The sequence below is a fragment of the Egretta garzetta genome, unplaced genomic scaffold (assembly GCF_000687185.1).
Source record: "Egretta garzetta isolate BGI_Z169 unplaced genomic scaffold, ASM68718v1 scaffold457, whole genome shotgun sequence".
In the NCBI taxonomy this organism is placed as follows: domain Eukaryota; kingdom Metazoa; phylum Chordata; class Aves; order Pelecaniformes; family Ardeidae; genus Egretta; species Egretta garzetta.
Window position 1 is genome coordinate 108,137 of NW_009260187.1, and position 25,447 is coordinate 133,583.

Genomic DNA, 25,447 nt, shown 5'->3' on the forward strand with positions numbered 1-25,447 from the left:
TTGAATAGTCAGGTAATTTTTACATTGTCACTTACTAGATTTTTCTATTTTTTTGTAGATATCCGAGTTCCAGTCCTGGATAGGTAAGTATTCTTAACACTGCTTTTTAGCAGTAACTCTTTCACAGAAAGCTAAGTTGAAGTTTATTCACTTCTTTATTTTGCTCTCCAAATATTTTTTTTAGGCTATTTCATGTAGATAACTTGATTGTGGCTTACCATGTGCATCTAGATGCACAGTAAGACTCCTTATAAATATTACACTTAGTTCATTAACTGCAAAAAGTTATTCCTGTTTCTAATTTTTCCTGCTCAAATTTTCAGAAGCATTTTATGCTTCTTTAGGCAGATTGATTTCAGTAGCCTGTACTAGAAATTAACTTTCTCCCAACACCTGAACAAGGATGTAAGTGCCCCGAACAGTCTTCTAATGTAGTTATGATTGTATATTTGTATGTGCATGTGCATAAGTGCACTGGTTTTAATTCAACTTTCTCCTTTAATTTGCAGCCTTCCAGTGTGGTGTTTTTCTTGCCTCTTCATGACCTCGTGTCTTGAGCAGCCTAGCTGGATCCCCTGGTTCCTGTTTCTTCTTGTTTCAAAATTCTGCTTTCCCCCATTTAAAATCCCCCACCCTTTTATATTCATATGCATATGCTAGGCTCTTACTACCTGGTTTGGTCTTCACTGTTTTTTTTCTAAGACTTTGGGTTCCATCCAAGATTTTTCCCTGTGGCACTGTTTTCCTGGGTTCCCTGCCACAGTGGAATAAGTTTCTTGTGTAGAATATTTCAGCCATGCTTTTGCGGTTTTAGGGACCCAATGGTCCTCATCTACGTTTCTATTCTGCTACTTTCTCTTGCTCTGTAAGTAGATGTTGGGGAAGAAGTTAAGGCTGTATCCTTTGCTGCTCTACTTGTAAAGCAAGTGTATTAACTTTTTTTAAAGAAGCAAGAGAGCTTGTGGATTGTGGGGGATAAGCAAAGTGTATGTGTTCTGGAGGTAAAAAAAAAAAGCAAACAAACCCTCCACAACAACCCATCTCCTCTCAGACATGTTTAGATTCATGAGATGTTTGTTCTGCCCCTTTCTGTCCTTATTAGGAAATGCGGTGCATGCTTCCAGGCTAAATGTAGTTCTTCCTTTTTTTTTTTTTTCCTGTCAAGTAATCCCTATTTCTGTTCAATTTTTTTATATAATTCTGAGGAGTCTTTCTGTGCAAGTGCTGAGCTATGGAATCCCTTACACTCCACGCTGTAAGAGAATCACTGCTGAATAGAACGTGTCTTAGATTCATCTGAAATATGTTTTGTTTTCTTGTATAAAACACTCAAAAATAACTTCTTGAAAATGTTTGGTTATAAATCTCTTCAGTTATCTGGTCACTCCTTTGCTGACTGATTCTGAAAAAATACTAAGCATATGTGTGTTTTGATCTTCTGGCTCAAAGCGAGGCATTTGGGAAGCAATACCAATGTTTAATTTTAGCATCTTTTGGCGTTCCATGTTGCAGTAGTTGTGGATTTCAGTATGCGCAAGTTCAAAGTGACTGTACACTCAAAGTTTTAATTTTTCTTGCTATGACTGTTGTAGTGCAGCAACGATTTAAAATCTTAGTTTAACTTTCGATTCAGCTACAAACCAGGAACCTATTAACATAGTACATTACAAAAATGTAAAGCTATTATGTCTGAATTTCTAGTCATGTAAACACTTTTGCATCATTCTTCCTGTGTGAATCCTTTTGGGGGGAGTGGGCAGGTGGCTCTGGGGAGAAAAAAATGCTGCGGTTTTCTTACACTAATTGAGTAAGGTTTGTCATGGTAATTCATAAGGACGTCTGTCTCTGTGTACAAAATAAGTGGTAAAGCACATTATATGAAAGTATTATTTTAACTTGAAAAGTAGCATTTGCACAATGTACAAGTAGTGGGTTTGATTTTTTGGAGTTCAGAATATGGCACTGGATTTCTGACCGTCATGTGGACTGCTGATATTTTCATGGCAATTCTCATTGGAGAAGGCCCCTCAGTGGTTTTATTTTTCTTTGTGTGTTTTGGCAACATAGACCTATCCAAATAAATCACTGTCCATGGTTGTTGGGTTTAATAAATTATTTTTTTTTAAATAGCCATGTAAATTGTATTGCCTGAGATCTTTACAGTACCAAAACTTAGAATAGTTCCTCTAAGCCAAGTTGAGAATAATTGCAACTTTGTTCTTTCTTTGTGTTTCAGGGAAATGAGGCAAGCTACCCTTTGGAAATGTGCTCGCACTGTAAGTTTTTTAATTGCTACATATAATTTTAAAGACGTTAAACTTATTTGGAGATTGAGATGTACAACTTTCATGTATTAATTTACTGCTTGAAAGGTCATGCAGGTTATATGCTAACCAAAAGAGTAAAATTAAAAGGTGAGAAATTGAAATAACACAGTTTTGTTTTTAGATTATAAAATCAAAAATCTTTGAAAAAAATAAGGTATAAAGTTTTTTTATTTTTTCCATTAGAATACAAAACAAATGTGATAGTTTTGATATCTGTACGGTGAAGTGTTATAACTGGTAGTTCAACAGGGTTGTGCCAGATCCTCAGATGTGGGGCAGCTTGTGGTGCACCATGTGCTGCGTTAGGAGTGAAGTTCATTGCCTAAGCTGTCCTTGCACCCTCAGAGGAAAGAGAGGTTGAGGCTAAAACATCATTTCTTTCCTGCATGTGTTTGCAGCCAGGCATTTAGGTGAGAAGCCACTTGGTGTTACTCACTTTTGGCCACGTGAGCATGAAATTCATTGCTGTGTCTCATGGGATTAGTCTACCCTGTAAAAACAACAAAGTATTTCTTGCCTAAAGCTGACCAAAGAAAGGGTTGTGTTGTGAAGTGTCCCTGTGGTGGTACACTAAGGGTACTTATTTTTAACTGATTTTTTTTCCTTTAATGTTTTTCTTCAGCACTAAATCATGCATAGACCTGTGTATATATGTATGGACTGATTGATAAAATTCCCATTCTTCGGTTAATCAGATCTTGTTCTTAAACAGGATAATAAATTCTTCAAGATAGTCACTATCTTCTAGGCTGCTTTCACAGTGCGCAGGTCATAACTGAAGTCCAGCTCTCATAAGTCAAACAGTAATGCAAAATGAACAATAGTGGAGAACTCTCTTTCTAAATAAATATTTCAGAGAAATGAGGCTTTTGCCAGTAATTTGCAAATCTTCTATGCTTAGTATACATGTCCATGTAAATTATAATTTGACGCATCAGTTTGTAAACACTTGGGAATCTTACCCACAGCACTGCATTGCTGTGTTATGCTCTCAGTGTGTATTTTGTTAAATGTGGATATATGAGTGGAAGTTTCATATTTGATGAAGACTTCAATAATCGTCTTCTGGGTCATATATATCGATCTTAGGTTACTGCTCCATTGGTCATTTTTTCCTTGGGGACAAACCAGCTTCTGAACTGATTGTAGGACAAGCTATATTCATTGGTAGCTACTGCCAACCTAGAGGGTTATTGCTGAGCTTGTTTACCCCCTTTTATTGCAGAGAAAGAGAAGATTTTCACATTATATTCTGTGGTTAAACTGTATTTTGCGGATATCGTTATACAAATCTGAAGTTTCACATGATTAAAGCTTTTTATGCTTTGACAGCCCTTCTCACAACAGAGAGAAAGTCAGCTGCTTCTCTGGGCTACATAACTGCATACACTAGGGAAGATGTAGTTGTCACAAACGTCCCTTTGCTTGCTTGTGACTAATCACTGGAGTGATTGCACTGTGCTTGAAGATTCTGCATGCCTGAATATCCTGGAAGAGCAGGGTTTGGGGCACAGATCGGTACAGTAACATGGCTGTGAGTAAGTCCCCTAAGTAGGTGTTCACTTTTTGTTCTTCAGACATTAAATGTTCACACTGCTTCTGAGTAGTTGTCACTGACAGGACAAAAGCTTTTTGAGGCAAGACCAGACAATGTTTCTGAAGATAATTTGATAAGGATTTTGAATGGTTAGACTTCTGGGAGACTGTCAGTTAGCAATAATAAATTCATGCTGTCTGCATGGTGGCATTGGGTCATAACCTCTGCCTGGCACTGCAGTCGCTATTTTGGTGTCTCGTTTTAACAGAATAATTTTGTTTTGAAGTTGGCAGTTACAGGAAGCAAATTCAGGATACTCTGCAGAGGATGCACGCCATTAAATAGTCAAGAATATTCTTTTTACCCTTCATTTTAGAACATTAATTCTTTTCAGTGGGTGAATTAGTGTTGTTGGATTCCTTAAAATAGTGTGGTTTTGGTTCTCAGCTGTGCTGTGTCTGAGAAATTACTGAAAATCTTGTGCTGTTTTACCTGATGTCAGCCAAGCTATGTCAAATTACCTATAAGGAAATTTAATCATAGCAAAATGCTGTGAAGAAAAATATTCTACAGTAAACAATATTTTATAATATAATATTTTATAGTAGAAAATAGTTTATAGTAGAGTATTTTATCGTATGTTTTGTTTTTAGGATAAGGAGACTAGTATCTCTTTTCTAACTTAGGAAATTGTAATTGACACATCTGAAGTCATGAAAAGGATTAGGCCAGCTGTGTGTAAGCATATACAAGACAAGTGGTTGAATGTGTTCTCAAGGGCGTCATCTTTTTGAAATCTGATCTCCAAGACTGAAATGGCTGTCTTGGTTGCTACTCTGAAACATTATATTCGTGAATCAGACAAGACTGTAGATAGAGGTGAGAGCTTTTGCTGAAGGTCTGTTTTCTTTTGAGATCTGTGCAAGCCTTTCCTACAGGGGAATTTTTTTTTAACTTGGAAAAGTTTAAAATAAATTTCAGAACATGTTCATTACAAAAAATATTTTTTCTGATACCTTAGCAATATTCTTGTTTATAATTTCATATTTGTGAAATATGTGGAAACTAGGCTTTCTCTGACCATGCGCTGGTCTGGTTTTTGTTAGTTACAACTTTGAGCCACTATTTTAAGAGTACCTGAAAAGCCAAACTTTTAAATACAGGTTTAAGCATTTAGGTAAACACTTAGATTTCAGAAGTGCTCAGCAGCGCTTTGCTGAGAGATACGCAGCTTTTCTAAGGCTTGTACACTTTCCAGGTGCCTGTGTAAGTGGTGCGTACTCTGCAGCAATGGATGTACAGTGCTTCTGAATACATAAGCAATTACCCTGTTAAGTATCAGTCGGTGATCTGTATTTTTAAGGCATTCTTTACTTTTGGCTTTCATATTAATAGCAGTCTGACCATGCACCTTTACACTGACCAGAGGAAAAAAAAAATCATTCAAACAAATGTTCTGAAATTGCTTTTTTCAAGGTAGAAAACATTGCACTCCAGAAATTTGCTTTTAATGAAGCTTTTTGAGTTGCCACTTGAATGGTTTTTACAATACTATTGGAGAATCAGCTATGTGACTAGCAGCTTGAAATAACAAATTGTTTTAAAACATCATGGACCATCTGCTGTTGTTTAGGGGGAGAGGAGTGGGGTATTCAGTAATATGTGATTAGAGAGTGCCCAGGTGAAAGATAAAGCTCCTGTACTAAAATGGGAGTTAAAGCATTTGAATGTGGTTTCTTGGAAGCAAGGCATTCTTGCATTTTAACCTGATTCATCACATTTTTAGATGTGTGCCAATGAATTCAAGATACAAAGCAGGTGTTGTTAGCTCTAGAATTTTACTACTTGGATGGAGGAGGAATCTTTTCAAAATACCGGTAGTTCTTCAACAAAAAATCATTAAAAGTGGAAATGCTTAAAAAAAACTCACCTTGTTCTGTTAGTTACAAGGTGAACGAAGTTCAAAATGGATTATGAAATAAACATAAATAATTATGTGTGCTTTAAAACAGTGAATAATCTGATGTTTCTACAGGGCTACCAGCAAAGCCTTTAAGACAAACATTTAACAGGTACTATTTCTTGCCTGTTATTAAGTTTGTAAGCTCAGGAATCAGTGGCAAGCTGATGAGATACTTTCTGATTCTGCTGAAAGTCCTAGGAACCATAGAGCCACGTGTCAGCTGGTGAGCAAAGCACAAAAAAGGCTAACTTGAGCTGGACGTTAGAGGAACGCTCACTGCAGCCAGAGCTGAAGGAGGCTCAGAGCGCTGTGATGAGTCACAGGCAAACTCTGCTTCAAATGATGTAAACAAAGTTTGATCCTCCTTATTTTGCTCAGTGATGTTATCACCCTGTTTACGCTGTTGTGGACTTGGACCTCCTTGGATTTCTGAGTGTTTTCATCTCTAGCCTGGTCTCCTGAGCTTGCCTTGTAAAATTCTGTCTGCTGCTGCCACCATCAGTCCTTCTGGCTGAGAAACCATCACTGTATCTGAACTGTCCTGTGCCTTGTGTTTCCAGTACAGCTTCAGGACGTTTGTATGGGCGCTAGGATGCCTGTAAGGAGCCTTTGGAGGAGAAGGAAAAGAAGTATTTTGTTCAGGCTCTGAAAACTTAATTCAGTATTCTGTTCTTCAGTGATAGCTACATGAAATTTTAAGAAAGTCAGGCTGTTTCTAAATACTGAGGAAAAAGTGGTCTTGGAAAAAGGAGCACATCCATCACAGATGCCTTTGCACATTCAGGGAGGAAGTGACGACTGTGAATTAAAGAAAAAATAGACAAAAACTATGCAAATTTAAAATAAGGCTTGTACTGTAATGCATTCATCCCTTATTTTATATTCTGATTATTTTTAAAGCCATTTTACGAAGACAAAGATGTTACTGACTTTTTCTGAAGTGTATAAGCTTTTTACATTTCAGCTTGTGGAAAGGATTTTAAAGGTAGGTGAGGTGCTTGCAATATATTTAAGGAAAAAATAATGAAATTGTTCTGATATGAAATACTCGTACAGTCAGTTATGAAATGCTGACCTGCAGATGGTTTTATCTATATATGTTCATTATGACCAGAGGCTTTTATGGTCATGAACTATTAATGGAAATTTTCCTATTCCTATAATTATTTTGATTTTTCATTATTTTCTCCTCCAAGTACTTGCATCCATGGTGTGTCCGTTGTCAGAAAAAAAAGGTTGGATGAGATTTGATATTTGGTCAGCTTTTGGCAGAGATACGAATTTCTTCACTACTGTTCTTTGACTTGTTCCTCCACGCCGCGTGCCCTTCCCCCCCCCCCCATTAGAACCTCTCTCAGCTCTGTAATACAGGCAAGCCCTTTGCTTGAATGCCTCAAGGTTAGGAATGAGGAATTTGTGATGCCCATTTCTAGGAGAAACTGCTGCTCAGTGTCTACCTTGCCTCTGTATTGCAGGTAAACTGGAGTTGACTGTGTGAGCTGTGAAATTGAATGTGTGTATGTGTGGAGAAAGAGTAATTACCATTTTTTTAAAGTCTGAAGACTCTATTTTCATAATTTAGGCAGTTGTTCCTTTGTTACAGTTCAGGAAAACACAAAAAACATTCTTGAAAAATACTCTATGTGCTTTTCCAACCTCTTCTCCTTCCCATTATCTGATTCTTGTCTTTATCATCCATAATCTTGACCTCCTTGACTACAGTCTTTAAAAGAAAAAAATACATTGGTGCTTTATCTTCTCTTAAGCATTGCTGGCTTGTAAATATAAGTATCTGGCTAATTGCAAATGTGAGGCTGGTTAACTGAAGGGTGGTTTTTACACCCAGCAGATGATGGCAGAGCATGTATTTTCAGTGTAGCATCATTGTTAACACTGTGTGGTGGATCAGTTTCTGAATGTCCCAATAAAATGTTCTTTTTTAATTCATATTGGTAGCTCCTCCTAGAGATAGATTAGCCTGAGATAAAATACCTTTCTGGCAAAAGTTTTTCTTAGCACATCTTGTGTGGAAGATCTTATGTCTCTGCTAACTCATCAATTTGTGTGGCAAGGGAGAAGAGACCCAACTATGTCAATGCTTCTTTCACTTTTCTCCATTATGATTTTGTGAAATTACAGAACTGTGAAGTATTGCAGGTTCCTTAGGAGGCTTTAATCTTTCTATTTTAGTCAGTGCTAGTCATTACATTAGTATTGGAGGTGAGATTTCACTGATCTATCGGAGGAGGACAGTATACACTATAGATAATGCTTCCAATTTGCTCTTTAGTTTTAAAGTGAAGTTTCTAAAGGAAAAAATAATGCACGTACCTTCTATTTTTCTTTTTTCTAGTAGGAAGTAGTTCTAATAGTAACCCTCACAGAACTTATTTTGAGGTTTTCTAGCACGAGTTCTAGATGTAGTTGCAAGCTTCTGACTTCAAAAATAGGTAATTTGTGAAGGATTTGCCTTAACAAAATAACTGTCAGTTGCTTGAAAGATGTGATTTCTGAGTCTGGGTAAGGAAGCAGGAGAGTTGTGGTTGGACCAGGATGTCATTTTAAACATGACTAATAAAAGTAGAGAGGCTGTCCATGGCTGGACAACTCCTTATGTACGTTATTGTAATATAAATTATGTCTATTCATACATTCATTTTACATTGGAAAATGTGTTTGCATAGGTAGTGTGACAAGCCACACTTAATGTTTTTGTGCTGTTTCAGATGCTTATGCTGTGAGGATTTTTTTAGGATATTAACTCTTCCTATGTGAGTTGCAAGCCTGGAGCAGAGCTTGCAGTAGAAATGAGGTTCCCACATGGACAGCTTGCCGAGGTGCTGGCTTTGCATTAAACTGTAGTGGGTCTGGTAACTTCAGGGCAGGGAGCAGGGGTAGGTAGTGCCTACTGTTTCAGAGGCTGGCTGACTCCATTTACAGTTTTAAGATTTTGAGGAAAACAGAAAGCAAGGAGTTTCTGTGGACAGAAGCAAGAGTTGGCAAATACTTTCAGTATGTTGGTGAGCAGCAGCATTTTGTGCTGGCAGAACTCATAAGCAACTATTTGGGCTAATTGTTAGTGGAGCTCTGCTTTGTCATTCTTTTTTAATACTGTTGTCTTTTAGTCTCATCATCCTGTCCTACATATAGCTTACTGTATGGCAATACGGCTCCCTTTGTGTGATCCAGGGGGGTTTCTGTGTAGCTATGCCGACGGTAATGTGCTCATGAGGCTGCAGTGCAATGTCGTGCTGTTAAGGGCACGCCTTCAATCATGTTCTAGGCTTCTGTGTAAACCGGTGGAAAAAGGAATGTGGCTTAATTGCAGTCGAGAGCCTAATTAATTGAAATACCAAACTGCATATTGGAGGAAACCGCTTTAAGCCTCTGCAAATGCTGTTTAGCCTTATTTTTATAGCCCTAGAGGGAGAATCAGATCTGTCACTTGCTGGCACAGCAAAGGGAAGATTATTCTGGGAGTATCGACCCTTTTTTGCCCTCTGCCTCTGTAGCTGCAAGCACTTACCAAGACTGACTAACTGCAGAATGTCAGAATTTACTATTTGGGCAAAATAAGCCTTGACAGAAAATCACCTTGTGCTTCTGGACTTCTGGCATGCTCTCTCTCTCTTTCAGTCTGAAATAGTGAGTTGTCTCTATCTCTGGATTTGTGTCTGGTTGGATTTTAGACAAGGATGTCAAGAAATTTAAGTGGAAGTTTGTTCCTGCTTTGGTAGAGGATCAGGTCTCTGCATCGGCTACAATTTCCAGACAAAGCTCTGCATGTTGGCTGACCTTATGTACTGGAAAGACTAAGAGCTGTTTGGTTTTATGCTGCACTTTTACAACAGCCTAAGAAGGTATTAATGTGATGTAAAGTGGATCAGGTGCTATGTATGTGCTTTGTAGAAGTTAAGAAACAGTTTCTTCTGGAGCAAATGCATTAAATGGAGCCAAGAAATGTCGAGACTGTTCATGTTAGGAAAGAAATTGGTACGGGGAGTTTGAAAGCTTCAGGTTCTGTAAGATGCATTTGCTGTAGTTTGCTGTATGCTGGCTGCTTTCTAGGACTTCCCAAGAACCTCAGTTCCTCCTTCGTACCCAAACATGGTGAGCAATTTGTGAACTAACTTTGGTCTCGTAAATCAAGCTGGTAATAGGGAATTTTCAGCTTGTTACAGGGGAAATTTTTCCAGCTTTTCAGCAGTAACAGAGTGTAAGATTATTTTTTTTTTTTTAGTGGTGCTTATGGGTTCACAGATTTAGTCTATTCCTTGCAAAATCAGAAGCATAAAGTAGGGTAGTAGGTATATGCTTTAATCAAGATTCTCTTGATATTTGAAGAGGATAGCTGAAGTGGTACTGCTGCAGAACCTGAATCTGCCTTAACTTCTGGGACCAAAAAAAAAAAAAAAATGTATGCAGGTCATGGCTACAGGTATGTCTATTTCCTGATTGAGATAGAGGAAAGAAATTATCTTAGGTCTGTCTGGGTGATGTTTTGAGTAGGTGAGTGATAACTGGTCAACACTGGGACTGTGTTAACCTGCTTAACTTGGCGTGTATCCCAAGAGATCCCATATGTTTGGTGTGCTGAAGAAGCTCCAGTTTTGCTAATACGTTTACTAATATAAATGTCTTTCTAACTCATTCTCTTAGTCTAGTGTAGATGTAATGCTAGCTCCTTCAAAGAAAACTCGGTCTCTCTTCATTTCTTCATACATGCTATTTGTCAGAGCTGTCTGGCTAAGAACTAGCTAAGCATCCTCAATCCTTAAAAATGTTGTGTCAGCATGTGGTATTCGGTGAGTCACAAGGCTGCCTATTATGGCTGGTGCAGGGAGGAAAAAAGGTAAGGGTTATTTAAAATAAAATGAATAGGCTTGCGTTTGTCTTGGGAATTTGACATTATCTTTACAATCTTCCATGAGTGTATTTAATAGTTGTAATAAAGTAGGAGAAATTCTGGTAGGAAAGCAATGAAGAAATGCACGTTGTGTTTAACTGGCAAAACATTTACTGAAGCCTTTCTGAGAATACGTTGGTTTTTTCTCCTTTCAGTTGATGCTGATGAGATAAAACGACTAGGGAAGAGATTTAAGAAGCTTGATTTGGACAACTCTGGTTCTTTGAGTGTGGAAGAGTTCATGTCTTTACCTGAATTGCAACAGAACCCATTGGTACAGCGAGTAATAGATATATTTGACACGGATGGAAATGGAGAGGTGGACTTCAAAGGTAAGACATGGTGCTTTGTGACAGCTGGTGGCATTTTCTACGAACCCCTGGAACTTTAGAATTCAAATTTTGCTTCAGCTGAGAAAGGAGGGGTGAAGAAAACCTGTTTAAATCAGAACAAGGTGCTAATTCCTGGTGAAACTGAGTACCAGTAAAACTAGTTTCTCTGGTGAATTAGGGCAATGCACTCCTGAATGAAATGCTGAAAAGAGCGAAGTGTTTAGTAATAGCTTAGAAGAGGGAAGATTGTTTAGTAATCATACTGATTTAGGGCTATTCATTAAGTATCTCTTAAAGTACACTGATTCTGACTCTTTAATTGTGGTGCCATCTGAAGTATTTTAGGCTGAAGAGACTATGAAAAAAGTGGGGTAGGCTGCGTAAGCAGTGTGTCTGTGCATAAGTTGTATCCAAATGTTACGAGATCTCTCTTGGAGTATTTTGAAAATTGTGAAAGTGGTCCAAATTTTTCTTCTGATGCTTCCTTTATGGGATCCTTTTTATGATTTTGGGTTGACAATTCAAGTGAAAAAGAAAAGTTTTTGTGGTACATTCCTCCAAAATTTCAGATTTACTTTAAATATTCATGATTAAAAGGACCAGCAGGTTAAAAAAAATCTTCTTTACTAGTTTATGTTAAAACAGTAATATAATTCCCAAGAGCTGGTCCTCTTGGGTAGGAACGGGAAACTGTCAAAATCAATTTTGTATAGTAAAATGCTGCTGCTGCAGTAAGTGGCAATGAATTCTATTGTCGTCTGGCCAAGTTTGATTAATTTAATTTCTTTATTTCTGTCTCAGAGAGAAGCGCAAAGGCAAGGTTTTGAACTGAGAGTAGGTATAGATTGGATATAAGGAAGAAATTCTTCTATGACGTGGGTGGTGAGGCACTGGCACAGGTTGCCCAGAGAAGCTGTGGATGCCCCCTCTCTGGGAGTGTTCAAGACCAGGTTGGATGGGGCTTTGAGCAACCTGGTCCAGTGGAAGGTGTCCCTGCCTCTGGCAGGGGGATTGGACTCGATGATCCTTAAGGTCCCTTCCAAGCCAAACCATTCTGTGGTTCTATGAAAAGGAAAATTACTAGTGTGAAGAAACCTGCGTTCTTTTGTTGAAAGACCTAAAAGTTTTATAGATTAACCTTTAAGCATAATGTTATTTAAAAAAAAAAAATAAAAAAAAATCAATAGATCATATAGGAATTCTTGATTCAATTTCACAAAACTTGTTGAAAGGATAGCAGGCCTTTCAACCTGTACTGCTGTACCTCTGTATTATCTTTATACCACAGTCTAGCTTGCCAGTTTTGCACCACCCAAAGCCCTAGGAAGTCTGGTTACAGGACCTCATCCAGGAACATCACTTGCCAGTGTTTTATTCTTTGGGCAACGCAAGAGTTTGCTTGTGGGTTAATGACTTCATTGCTAAACGGTGTAAACTTTCTTTTTCCGCTATTTCTTTTAGAAAAATACTTTTTAAGGAATTTATTTTAGAGCAGTTTTCAGTTTGATGTAATTCTTGCTTCAAGTTGAGAAGTGGAACTTGAGAGGAGCTGTACAATTAGAATCCCCACTGGAGCAGTTTTAGTAGAGGTCTCAGCGGAGTTTGATATCAGATTCTGGTGAAAATCTAGTTCACAATTACTTAAATACTGGTGTGACCCAGTCTGTCCAGTGAGCGCAGTATTGGATTTGAAGTACTTCTCACTAAAGAATGTTGAAGTATCAAAGCAAGTGGACTCTTAGGTGTCACAAGGTAGAAAATATTTTACAGATTTTAGGGTAATCTAGATTCTTTTTACAATTTTTAAAAACTTTGAATGTTGATTTCCTTGGTTTATTAAAAAATACACTTTTTTGTCAATGTCTTTCATATGTTCTTTAGAATTTATAGAAGGAGTCTCCCAGTTCAGTGTCAAAGGAGATAAGGAGCAGAAGTTGAGGTGTAAGTATTTTGGTTTTCCTTAACAAAAGTTTTTGATACTCAAAAATACACTTTTGTTAGTTAACACTGAGAAATCGGTAAACCCAGATTCTTTTTAAAAAAGTGGGAAATGGTAAAGGTAGATTGTAAGCTTTTGCACACATTGTCATTTGTGTGAAGAATTTGCCAGCACTCTTTTCTGCAGGGGAATGTTTGAGGTTGCTGCCTTCTGGATATCTTCAGTTGCTTCGCATTTGAAATAAAATCATTTAAGGATCCTTATTTCACAAAACTGTGTAGCAATGTGCATTGCCTTTTTGCTACTACAGTAGAACAGCGCTAAGTTCTTGTTTGAGAACTGCATCTCAGGAACACAACATGACCCAAGCTTTTGGAGCGGGGAAGGGGGATAGGTTCAGTCAGGGGTGTAGCTTTCAATAACTAAGACATAATACAGTTTTCAGAAAAAAATTTGCTGTACTGAAATGTTTAAAAATTAATTCAGTCTTAATGCCAAATTGTTTGCAGTGAAGTAGCCAGGTGGGATTTTGATTCATCTGTTCCCTGGAAGTTTGTAATTTTTTTCTGCTTGCAAGTGAGCTGCTACCTGGGTGCTTTACTTGTGGTGGTGAAGATTTTTTTTTCAGTTCAGTGTTTATAATTCTTTTACTGCTGGTGCTAAAACGATCTCAATTGACATTTTTAAAGTGGTTTTTTTTTTTTTTTTTTTTTCAAACTCGATAATAGCACTGTCCATTGTATTGTTTGAGTTCCATGTTTTTTGGAATGAAACTGAAAGGCTGTTGGAAATCCCACTTAAAATGCGGTATTTTTCTCAGGTTGTACAGGTTTGTGTCATTGCTTATTGTTAATGCAAAGCACATGAATATATATTGCTCTTTTCCAACCACATTTGTTAATGCAAGTTTTACATACATATATATATATGTTACTTCTGCAGTTGCTTTTCGCATTTACGATATGGACAAGGATGGTTATATCTCAAATGGAGAGCTCTTCCAGGTGCTGAAGATGATGGTTGGGAACAATCTCAAAGACACTCAGTTACAGCAAATTGTAGATAAAACCATAATTAATGCAGATAAGGATGGTGATGGAAGAATATCGTTTGAAGAATTCTGTGCTGTAAGTATCCTCTAAAGAAAACTTGGATAATTTGGAATTAAAAAAAAAAAGAGGAAAAATGGTAAACGGTATAAAGGGTAAGATTATGAAACAGGGCGTTTCTTCTGCCCTGGCAACAGTCACCCTTTGACACAGCTTTATCATAGATGGTGTTCTTGTCTTACAGCTTCCAATAGAGCCACGTGTTTTATGATGTATGAGCAAGTCTGAGTCTGTTCCTTCAGGATGCACTCTTTCTCATTGAATCTAGCGTGCCTGAAGGAGATTGCTTCATTTGGAGCACAGCAACTTTTACAAAATAATTTGTGTCATTTTAGGACATACTAAACACAAGACCAGTCCTAATTATTTTTCTACGAAAATGCTAGCCTGGCATGAAGACATATATTGGATCCCAGTCTCTATGCTGATAGAAAATCGCAGCTTTAAAGATGAGTTGCGAGTCACCAGCTTGTCGCAGGAGGCTGGTTTTCCTTGTTTTCAACAGTTAAATTTGATTCAAAAAGAAATACCACTTCCAGTTGTTCCAAATGTCTGTCTAGCTGCTTAGAGTACACTGAGTGAAAAAGATCAAAGCATAGTAGGCAGGCACATGCAGTCTGCTGAGGGGGGGCAGAAATGCTTCAAACCCTCTGAAAGCTGTAAAACCAGAGTGCGCCATAGCAGACCCCCCTTCCAAAAAGTATTGCTATCAGGGGTGGTGCGTGGAGGGGAGAGGTGTGTTCCATAGAGGTGAGCTTTAGGTTAATCTCCCAATCTCTAAATTAGGTATCTGCTCCAAATCACCCTTCAGAAAGGTTTATCTGTGCAGGGTGTGGAGGGAGCCTGGGGAGATTATCGCCATCTGCAGAACAGGGGGATTTTACAAAGGCTGGGGTAGCCGGATTTGTGTCAGTTACAGGTAAGAGTAACCCCTCAAGTGCTGCTCTTGAGAAGGCACAAACAGTTGAAAGGTGCATTTTAAAAACTCTCCAGGTATTGCTGAGCAGAATGCTTGAATGTAGCGCTTGAGACTTGAAATGGTTGATTTTCACCCATGTCATGTATTTGTTTAATGAGTTGACAGCAAGATTTAAATTCCCTTTCTCTTTAAAAAAAGTAAATGACACATTGAAACATTTGAAGATCGTAATAATGAGTGTCTACACATTAATTTTAAATGGTGTTGGTGTATTAATGAACATACACTTGGGTAGCACAGTGAGTCAACAGGCACTCAAGCGTTGCTTTTGTTTCCTGCTCTTTGAATTTACAACTTCAGTTCAAACAACTTGTACTCAAGACCAATGCAAATTCTAAAATAAAAAAACAAAAACGGGGGGGGAACCCTGCCCTCCCCCAAACTATTAAAGCAAAAAGGTTCTATTGTCTGCAGACTTTATTTAGTAGAGTTTAGTTATTTTTCTGGCATCATCTGCAAAGAACTCATTCAGAGTGGTGGCCTGCAAACACCTCGCAGATCAGTGAAATACCAGTTTATTTCTTGCACTGGGCTGTTGCCTTCCAGCCATCTATCGAATGGGATGTTGCCTTTTCTTTTGTCCCTGGGCTTCTGCCCAGTCTTCCTGCTTTGTACTGCTATTTTATTTTCCTCTACCTTTTTTTTTTTTTTTAAATTTCTTCAGTTGTTGTTGACCTCCTGACAAGACACCTTTTGTGCTACAATCTCTTATCCTCTTGTTCCTGCATTTTTTCCATCTTTGAATTTTGTGCTATCTACCTACAAAAATACTTTTTCATTCGTGGCAATTGGCCATACTGTTTGGCCTTTGAATTTTGTTTCCGTGTTATTAAAAGTTCCTCTGACATCACACCTTTCCTTTTCTCTGCATGTGAGCCGTACACCTTTGAACACTGATAGTTCTTTTTTGGGTGCATGCAGTTTTGTCAGAAATCCTGCTGCCTTTGCGAAGGCCTTTTGCTTCTCATTTTTACTGGGTGTTTCAGAAGTAAAGTTAGCGTTTTGTTTAACGTGCAGCATATAACATAATACAAGGTCAGAATATAAGATGGGGGAGGAAAGCCAAAATGGCGTTAACTGGCACTGTTTTTCAGGCCCTTGAGTGTGTAAGTCGTACTGATGTAATTGCTGTGGTTAATACAGAATTCATTTGCATATCACAGAGTACTTGTGAATTGTAGATTAGTTTGGAGAGGTGAGGGAGGTACTGTAATGATGATTGACCTGAATGCATCTTCTGAATAAAGCATGTTCTTTGCATCTTGCTAACTTCCAGTTCTCATCTATTTCCAAACAGGTTGTAGGAGGCCTAGATATCCACAAAAAGATGGTCGTAGACGTGTGACTCTGTAGGGCACCACCCAACACTTTTGCTTTCTTCTCCATCTCTGAAGATCTGCTCAAGACGTCCAGCAATGCTCTCTGTGTATTTAAATGGAAGTATTTTTCTCTGTGAAGCCACATTTTCCAACATGAGCCTCATGAAGCCAACTAAGTGTTATTGAACTTTTATTCTCTCAATAACTCAGTGTAGCACTTTAAAGTCTGAAGGACAGCAAAGATGGAAAGAGCATATCAGTGTGGTGGAGAAAGGGAAGGGGTTGGCTTTTTAATTTATTTTTCTTCATCTTTTATAACAAGGAAATATCTATCTATATATATATATGTGTGTGTGTATTTATATATAGATATATATGTAGCTTTCTATATGTAGTAGCTAGGTGGGCTTTAATTTAATATACTTGATTCAGAAACAAAACTAGAGTACAAAGTGCCAAGCAGAATATTAACAGTTCAATATATGGATATACATCCTTACTTTTATTTCACACAGTTTTATATATATAGTAGAAGAATGTAAAATTTTAACGGGGTGTTAGGTCAACTCTTTTCCTTTTCCTGTGACTGTTCAGATGTTTCTATATATTGACTGGCTGACAAAGCATCGCTTCTTATTAATTCACCTTAATTACATTTTTTGTAACACAGGAGACTAAGTTTATTTATACCTGTTAATATATTACCAGGGACTGTGTCTCTTTGCTAAGTAACTTAGTACAGTTCTACTTAATACGAGAATAGAGTTTAATGCTACTGCCAAGAACTAGCCCTCGTGCGCGTGCAGTAACTGCAGGGTGCTTTGATGGCCACTAGATCTCGTCACCTAGGTGTGTGGAGGAGTTACAGCTGCCCTGAAGTTAAGGCAAGTCTGCTGTTCTGGATCCGTTTTGGATACAGCTGCTCAAGGTGTGAGACGCATTCGTGATTTTTCTCTTGCGCTTAGCTTAATGAAATTAGGATCGACATAACTGTGCAGGATTCCCATCTACTTATTTTATACAGTATTTAGATTATAAAATGTTCTTGCCATTTAAATTCTGTTGTTCCAATCATGGTAGTTTCCCCTCTGCATTTAAAGAATACTACAGGTAGCATAAATAACTGGTAATATTTTATATATATATATGTATATAGGATTCATACAGGGGGAAAATGTTGTTAACCTATGCCATAGAGGAGGAAGACTTCACACTATCTAAATTTATACCTCTTGTGGTTCTCCAGTCCTTTGCCTGGGGAATTTTTTTCTTTTCTAGATTTGTCCATATCATAATTTGTAATGGATGGTAACTTGATATATTTGTGTGATATAAAAGTAGCGAGCCATGTTTTACAACTTTATATCATCCCTTCCCTTTTCTGCAATGGTACTATTGGCTGGAAGAAAAACATTTGCTAGATTTTTTTAGGACAGTACATCTTTCCTGTATAGTAGTTTTTCTATTAAAAGAAATTGTTTTATAATCAGCAGTGGAAAGCGCAGGTTGTCTGAACCTACTTCAGTCGAGCACCTGTCTGCCATAGCTGTTCCTTCAACTGAGTGCTGCACATCATGGGCTCTGTCTGTGAGAGAGAAATCCAGGTGCTTGGTGTCCTTGCATGACATGAAGTTTTGCATGTAGATCGATTTGAAATGTTCCTCTTGTTTACATAATTTGCATAATTTAAAAGATAATGTTGCCAAACTTTGGTAAATGTTAATGTTCAAAACAAAAAATCTCCACTACATGTAACTTTCCTTCCTCTGGATCAGTACGTGGCATATAATCCCAGCCAGTGGTTGTACCTGTTCCAGTGTCAACTGCCATGTGCTCTGCTTCAAGGGGGAACTGGTCTTTTGTGAATTTTTTGTACATAAGTATTTGTTACAAACATTTTAGCAAATGCTTTCGATTTCTCTTAACTTGCTTGTGCATATCTTGGCTGGCATTATAGAAATTAGTGCTAATGTTATTTCCTTAGGGGGATTGGAAGGGGAGGGATGAAGTTGTTTTTTTTTTTTTTGTTTTGGCTTTTTTTTTTTAGTTTGTGTGGGGAAAAATGATTTATGTTGAATGTTTAGTTTTTCCTCTGCATGCTACATCATATGTTGTGGGAACTATAAGAACCTTCATACTATACGAATACAAAATAAAATATTTGAACCTTGGCTGGGGTGCTTCAGTACTCACCTAGACCTTTCCTGTTGAATTTAAAGCAGCTCTGCGCCCTGCCCTGAAGATGAACGCCTGCTGTTCCTAGTTTTTGTCTCCTCTTTGAGGATAAAGATTTATGGAAAAACTGTACAGGGTGGAGACAGTCCCTGAACACTTCCAGGCTTCATTTCAGTGTTTCAAGATCACTTACCTATTTTTTTTCTTAAGTGCATCTGGTTCTCTTTGCTACATGTCCAAATTGGATAACCTCCCTTGTCTGGCATCCTACTAAATTCAGAATGATTGTGGTAAGTGGAGCATGGTTTAAAAAAAACAAAACAACAACAAAAACAAACCCCCTGACCTTAATGTAGGTGGGAATGAAAGGCAGCTGCTCCCTCAAGGAAAGGTCTGAGACCTCTGCTGGTGGCAGCCATCCTCCCTGTGGCAGGTACGTCCTTCAGAGCAGCCCTTTGCTGTTGCTCTTGTCACAGTTGTTCGGGCCTGCTGTGTGCTGGCCTCTCGCTTTCTACTGCTTTTGGTCAGTGTCAGTACGCACCTGCCTTGGGATAAAGACTGGGTTACTTTTGTGTGTCCCTGCCTCACTCTCCCCTTATCTTTCAAGCCAACTGAGGTAAGTGACATAAGCAACGAGCAGAAAATGAGCTAACCAAGTAAGTGTGCGGTTTTACCTTGAGCTGCTCAAAATGGACATGCTTTCCCCTACACAGCTCTGACTGCTGGGAGATGTATGTTTAGTAACTTAGCAAGTCTACATCTCTTAGCAAGCGAAGGCTTGAATCAGTTTGGGCTGTACTAATAATGCCATAATACAAAGCGCTGGCTGCACTGGAAATTCAGACATGGAGAGAAATACTTACCCAATTTGCTCGTGTCTTTGATAATCTCATTTCAGTCTTAGTTCAAACCTAAACAGAATTATTTTGCAAGAGACTTGGTAACAAGTTTGGCTGGCAGGATCAGGAGAAAAGGACCTGTGTTTAAGTCAAATTCAGACTGTGGCTGGGCTCTGTCATCTCTCCCCCTGCTCTGTTGCATGCATGTAGCAAGGAGGAGACCCCGCACTGACAGCTGGCTGTGTTCTGGTACACTGGCAAGTATTTAACTGGGAGGCTCTCAGCTTTGCTGGGCTGCCCTTACAGATCATTTGTGAGAAAATAAAAAAATGCAATCTGTATAGGTGCAGATTCTAGGATTAAGTTCAAATACACCATTTACCTCTTTGTCATCTTACCATTTGTGTGGGATGCATTGTCCCAGCGGTAGCAGAGTCTTGTTGGGCAGCCTGCTGTTGAACTTGGCATTCCAGTTGATGCTTCCTTTTTCCAGGAAGACGCTGATCCATGAGCACTGAACTATGCTGATTCCTTTAAGCTCAAACTCAAAAGCCTTTCCAAATTCCTCACAGTCTTCAGTACTTTGGTGTTCAGAAGGTCAGTAATGAAGCGTAGTTTTGTTTGAGGATAAGTTTAAGTAAAATCAGGTACCCATACTTCTGATACAGACACAACCAATTTAAAATAACTTTTAATGACTATACAGAAATTAGACCACACAAACAGTCCTGGTTTTCTTCTGGGCTTCCAAGTCAAGCAGAGGACTGAGTGCTTGTGTGGCTCCAGGCCCCTCCTGTGTATGGAAACCACACTGCCCAGTCCCAGTCCTTGGTGGTGCAGCTCAGAACCTTTCAGCTGCTCGGCTGGCCACTGCCCGAATGTTGCCATAGACTTTTGATGGAGGACTTCCTGCGGAAGAAAGCACAAATGCAGTTGGCAAGCAAGGTAACATATGTCACAGATGTTTTCCTCTCGTGTCTATGTTAAAAGGGGAGAAATAAGCCCCTGGGTGAGAAGGATGGTCAAGGTTAGCTGGCCTCTACTGCTGCAAGTGTCTGCTGTTGGTGGGGGTTGCCCCCTTTGGCTTTCTGGACAGTGCATTCAAAATAGCTCCTCGGGGAATGCTGCAGCTAAAGCAAAAAGCTGAAAAATCTTCCTTCTGCACCATGGAGAGGGTTTTGGAGCCAGAAACCAGGCCCAGGTCTCCCTGCTTTTTCCCAAACCCTTCTTGTAAGGGCAGCAAGACAAGTCCTAGGAAGCTGCCTGCTCCAAACTTAAGGTAACCAGGCACACCAGGGAAGGTGGCAAGACCCACAGGAAGCAGCATCTCAGACTGCGAGATCCATTTATATGTAATGGAGAGGGTTAGGTAACAGGACTTACCTAAAATTAGATTGCAAATTGCTGTTCGTGCCATTTTAATGTTCTGGAAAGATCCCAAAATATGAATTTTCCTGTAAAAAGCAGTCAAAGTAGCATTAGTTAATAGGAAAACACCTGCCTGTGATTACACAGTTAATAGAGCATCCAAGTTGGAGGTGAGAGATGAACATGGAATTTCAGCTGAGCACCCTAGTTCCTTTTCCACAGTTGTAATTAAAAAACCACAAATGCTCAGAATTGGCAAACCTACCACACAGAACCTGTGCTCTTCTAAATCCTTTACAAAAGAGATTTACAATTTGCAAACTTTAGGAGAAAAACATGCTTGCAGGGTTGGTGGGTTCAGCTTTGGTTAGTTGTAACATGGAGTTCTTACGCTGTGTAGAATCACTCAATTGTAGGTGCGCTGGTGACATAGCCATTGCTCTCAAAAGGTCATATAAATACTCAAAACAGTGATTAAAAATAAAAAATCATTTGTCTTACAACAATTACACTACAACAGTTTCAAAAAATTCAAGTTGCCTTTGTTCCTGGAAGAGGACGTGAATTAGTTTAGGGACCGTGCCCTGCCTCGAAGGAGGGAAGTCCATACTTACGCGTCAGCAAGAACTATTCGTGTCCTGGTTACGTTTTCTATTGTGAATTTTGTTTTTCCGCCTTTCCCTGCTATTCTCCCTATTGCTCTTGACAGGTGATCTCCTTTCAAAGGCTTGACTGAAACAAGAATAAGGCACTCAGTAAGACAGTGGTGGTGCGTGTTTCTGCTCCTCTTGTTGAAATTACTGGGAACAACTTGTTTTAAGTAATACAAAAGCAACTTTAGGTGAAATACACATATATATCTATATTTGCCTATATGACTGGAAGTGAAAATTGCATCCAGTGGTATGTGACCATGGGCATCAGAGAGAAATTCTCATACCGAACTGCAACGGAAAGCATTCTCTTCCTTACTGAGCAATCAAGGTTGAGAGGAAAGAGTGCACACAATTAACACCCAGAGAAATGAAGCAGATCCCATTCAGGTGCTGCTCTCAGTCCTGGTAATACAGGAAATAACAAATGTGCCTGCTGCCTAATTCCCACCCCTCGCTGTTAGGATAGCAGGAAGAACGAAGCCCATTCTGGTTTGAAAATGGAGTGGCTGTATTCCCCAAAATGCTCCGTGTCACCTTGTGAGTTTAAAACAACGTTTACACTGTGACAAGAAAAATCCAATCAACCTGACAAAGCAACATGCTTTTAAGGCTGAAGGTTTTGGTGGGGACATGTTACACAAATGACAGCCCTTTCAAGCTGCCTGTTCCTAGACAGCAACTCTCTGTACTGGCACAGAGGTTCTCCTGATCCCTGGGGATAAATGACACAAGTGGAGTGGGGGGAAACTGAAAAACATATTCGCAGATGGTACAGGCAACTGCTTGAGTGCTGCAGCAGCAATTACTTACCGTCTGTAACTTCAAACGATTCTAGGAAAAGATCGTCTAATCTGATGAGAGCAAGAGCATCCTAAAATATGAAGAGATTTGTTGTCAGCACGAGTGTTACAGTACCGCAGCAGAGTTGCAAGCTGGTATGTTTTCCCTACCCATATACACAGATGTCATCAGTAGTATTGCCCCACTTAACGTATCAAATGATAGTCAGCTGAAGTTAGGTCAGCTATCTCTTCAAAAGCAATAGAAGCATTTGTCTCTGTGCAGAGAACCCTACGAAGGCTCAGGACCCCCCACGCTCACCGCAGACCCACCCATGCTGGTGAAGCAGGTACAACGAGCAGCCCGTACAATACTACAAAAAGTGATTTTGTTTTCTCCAAGTAAGTGTTGAGTTTTGAACAGACTGATGTTACTGACTGGGACTGAAGCAAAATGGACAGTTTCTACATATGCAGAGCACCTCAGAGTCAGATAAAATACAATTTCCTGCTTGCCTCTCACATACCATTACATAGTTCCTCCATTTCACAATTTTCCTTATGTGCTGTTTGAAGATTACCTTTTTAATCTGCATTAGCTTAAGAAGCTAGGCTTCCACTCCGGTCAATTTCAAACGAATTTATTTCTAGAAAGCCACCTAAACCACTTCCTATTTTCATTTCTTTCTTACTGTCATTTGCAGAAAGACCAAAGGCTTCAGGCAAGCAAATTCAAGCAATCTCACGATTGAACTACGGGGAGACTCACCTCTACTTGAAACCCAAGTATAAATGCTTTCACAAAATCAGCTGCTTTCGTCAGAGCACTGAGATCCTTTGTCTCTTGACATGTCTGCAAGACAAGAAGTTGTTTGCAAATTAAATTAAGACCATTCAAATAGGATCAGGACTTCAAAAATCTGAGAGATGAAGTCTAACTGTTAAAAAGCCACATGTAGGTAATGCTCCTTTATTGGGTTTTACTCAAAGACCCAAGCGATAAACTTTGTGCTGCCTTACGATGTTGACCCTCAAGCACAAGAATGCACCAACTACCAGAGCCTGTGCTGGGGCAGGGGGGGGAGGGAAAAGAGAAACTGCTGAAAATCCCCACTGCCAGTCACCAAGGAGAACCTTTTCTACAGGAAAAAAAACAACCCAAACAAACCAAAAAACCCCAAACTAAACTGCAACGAAGAACAGCAGAATAAAAGAGAAGGATGGCAAGAGACAGCTTGAGGAGGGAAAGTTATTTTAATGACAATACCCTAAAGATCTTTTAGAATCATAGAATGCTTTGGGTTGGAAGGGACCTTTAGAGGGCATCTAGCCCAACCCCCTTGCAGTGAGCAGGGACACCTTTAACTGGATCAGGTTGCTCCAAGCCCTGTCCAACCTGGTCTTGAATTTTTCCAGGGATGGAGCCTCCCCCACCTCTCTGGGCAACCCATTCCAGTGTTTCACCACCCTCATCATAAAAAATTTCTTCCTTAATTTCTTCTTAGCAAGTGATTAGAAACATGGACAGGTTCAACAAAGCATATGGGACAGGAGAAACAAGATACTTGGAACAGGAGCAAATCGACCCAACGCATCAGCAAGTGTTGGACTGTTTAAGTTTTATATTTTTCTTCCCTCCCCTGCCCCAAGCAGAGGCCACAGGATTTGCTGCCGTGGGCATTTTTTTCAGCTCATGTTCCAAAACCGGGTCGCAGCATTCCTCTGCTACCAGTGGAAAAGTTTGCGCACAACTGCATTTACAGATCCTAACAGGGAGAACTGAGAAAAGAGCAGTCTTTGAAGCTCTAAGAAAATAATTAAGGAAGACAATTATGTTCATGTCTGGAATGGATAAAAGGTATTCTGAAACGTCAGTTGCGGCTTCCATGCCACGTCACAGAAATGACAGAAACGCTGGTCAAAGTTTTCAGTTGTTTTATACTCGTGATAGATACAGGCAAAATTCAGTCAGCTTGATCAAGAACACAACCACCTGCTTTTCCACCAGACATCGTTCTGTATCCAAACATGGTGTTCAAATCCCAGGCTTTTCACCTGTGTAGTTACTCAGTGGAATTGCGAGAGTGCTCCTGCTCTGCCCCTTCCTTCCTTCAAGTTATTCCTAGGGAAGCGTAAATAAGGGATAGGTCTGTTGCCTTTCCTAAGAAGCTGGCTAACCTGTCACTAACGACACAATTTTTTTCCTCTAGTTGCTACCATCAAAGCTGTGACAAGATTTCAAGGCTAGGAAGCAAAATTCCTGTTGGTGTCTGTATTTTCACCCTTACGTTATAAAATCTCCGACACCAACATCGCTAATACAGTAACTGGTACGCCGAAGGCACAGCGTGAGCTTTGGACATACAGTTAAAAACGGCAAGTCTGAATATTCCGGCGAGGGAATAAGACTGAAGAATCTACAAGATTTACAATTGTGTATCGGTATCCATACCCGAAGCTATTTCAGTGCAATCCATTAAAGAAAAATCACAAGCTGTTAAACCCCAGGCCCTTATTTTCTGCCTCAAACCAAAGCTGTTGGAAGATTTGGTGGCCCCCTCAAAAAACACTGTTAACTCAAAATTGTCACGTCAGTACTTAGTAGCCTTAAATATCTGGAAAGCATTACATTCCAAAATCATACCTAACACAGAGACTAAGATTCTTCTGTAACTCTTGGGTACGTAACTTTCTCCTATAAAGAATCTACACGCACCCCCACAGCTTATGGCTGGCCCCTTCTAGAAGAGATTAACCCTTCCGAATTTCACTCACACCAACCACTTGTTTCTAAGCAGCACCCGACAGACTGTGAGGGGTTTCTGCGTAGGTGAAACTACGGGGTTTCCATTTTCCCAAGCGCTACAGAGCACTCGGAACTCGGAACGCCTCCCGAGCCTTTAACGGGCGGCCCAAGCACGCGGGTGAGGAGAGGCGCTGCCTCCCGGGGCTCAGCTGGGACAGCGGGAGAAGGAGCTCTCTTTACCTTGATTTCGACGTTTCTTGTTTTCAAGTTAAACCTGATCTGAAGTTGCAAGTGCTCCACGACAGGCGTGAATATCTTCATCCAGTTCTCCTTTAAGGGAGTGTACCTGTTGGCCGGCACGGGAACCTTCCTGATTTCGCCTTTTCCGACCTAGCGGGGGGCAGAGCAAGGGGGGTGAAGGAAGGGGAGGCAGAGCACCGGACACGCCGTTCCAGGGGCCAGAGGGCTCGCTC

The 25,447-nt window shown here is 39.6% G+C and overlaps 2 protein-coding genes across 6 annotated transcripts in view; one reads left to right on the forward strand and one right to left on the reverse strand.

The window, feature by feature from the left end:
* PPP3R1 (protein phosphatase 3 regulatory subunit B, alpha) overlaps positions 1 to 18,404 on the forward strand; it is a 32,731-nt gene extending 14,327 nt beyond the window's left edge. For 2 of the 5 annotated variants that reach the window (XM_035897502.1, XM_009642166.2), the window contains 5 exons: positions 2,237 to 2,276; positions 10,889 to 11,065; positions 12,947 to 13,006; positions 13,947 to 14,131; positions 16,390 to 18,404. In XM_035897502.1, the coding sequence (XP_035753395.1) occupies positions 2,237 to 2,276; positions 10,889 to 11,065; positions 12,947 to 13,006; positions 13,947 to 14,131; positions 16,390 to 16,437 (510 nt within the window). In that variant the 3' untranslated portion in view covers positions 16,438 to 18,404. Of the gene's footprint in view, positions 1 to 58; positions 84 to 1,216; positions 1,256 to 2,236; positions 2,277 to 10,888; positions 11,066 to 12,946; positions 13,007 to 13,946; positions 14,132 to 16,389 lie in introns of those variants that run through there. The other 3 variants (XM_035897505.1, XM_035897503.1, XM_035897504.1) reach the window with 3 other exon arrangements.
* Positions 18,405 to 20,016: 1,612 nt separating this feature from the next.
* Positions 20,017 to 25,434, reverse strand: PNO1 (partner of NOB1 homolog). The gene is made up of 6 exons (XM_035897506.1): positions 25,215 to 25,434; positions 22,998 to 23,081; positions 22,260 to 22,320; positions 21,408 to 21,525; positions 20,809 to 20,879; positions 20,017 to 20,334 (listed from the first exon to the last, which is right to left on the reverse strand). Exons 1-6 carry the CDS (start codon positions 25,293 to 25,295, stop codon positions 20,267 to 20,269), a joined length of 483 nt encoding a protein of 160 aa, XP_035753399.1. The 5' UTR covers positions 25,296 to 25,434; the 3' UTR covers positions 20,017 to 20,266.
* Between the last annotated feature and the right edge of the window lie 13 nt (positions 25,435 to 25,447).

Bases quoted from the DNA above. Each gene is read 5' to 3' on its own strand.
- PNO1 (XM_035897506.1), bottom strand. From the start codon at position 25,295: ATGAAGATATTCACGCCTGTCGTGGAGCACTTGCAACTTCAGATCAGG. The intron at 22,321-22,997 runs GTGAGTCTCCCC...TTCATATTTTAG, and splicing joins TACTTGGGTTTCAAGTAGAG to GATGCTCTTGCTCTCATCAG. The intron at 20,880-21,407 runs GTAAGTATGGAC...TGCTTTTTACAG, and splicing joins CGAATAGTTCTTGCTGACGC to GAAAATTCATATTTTGGGAT.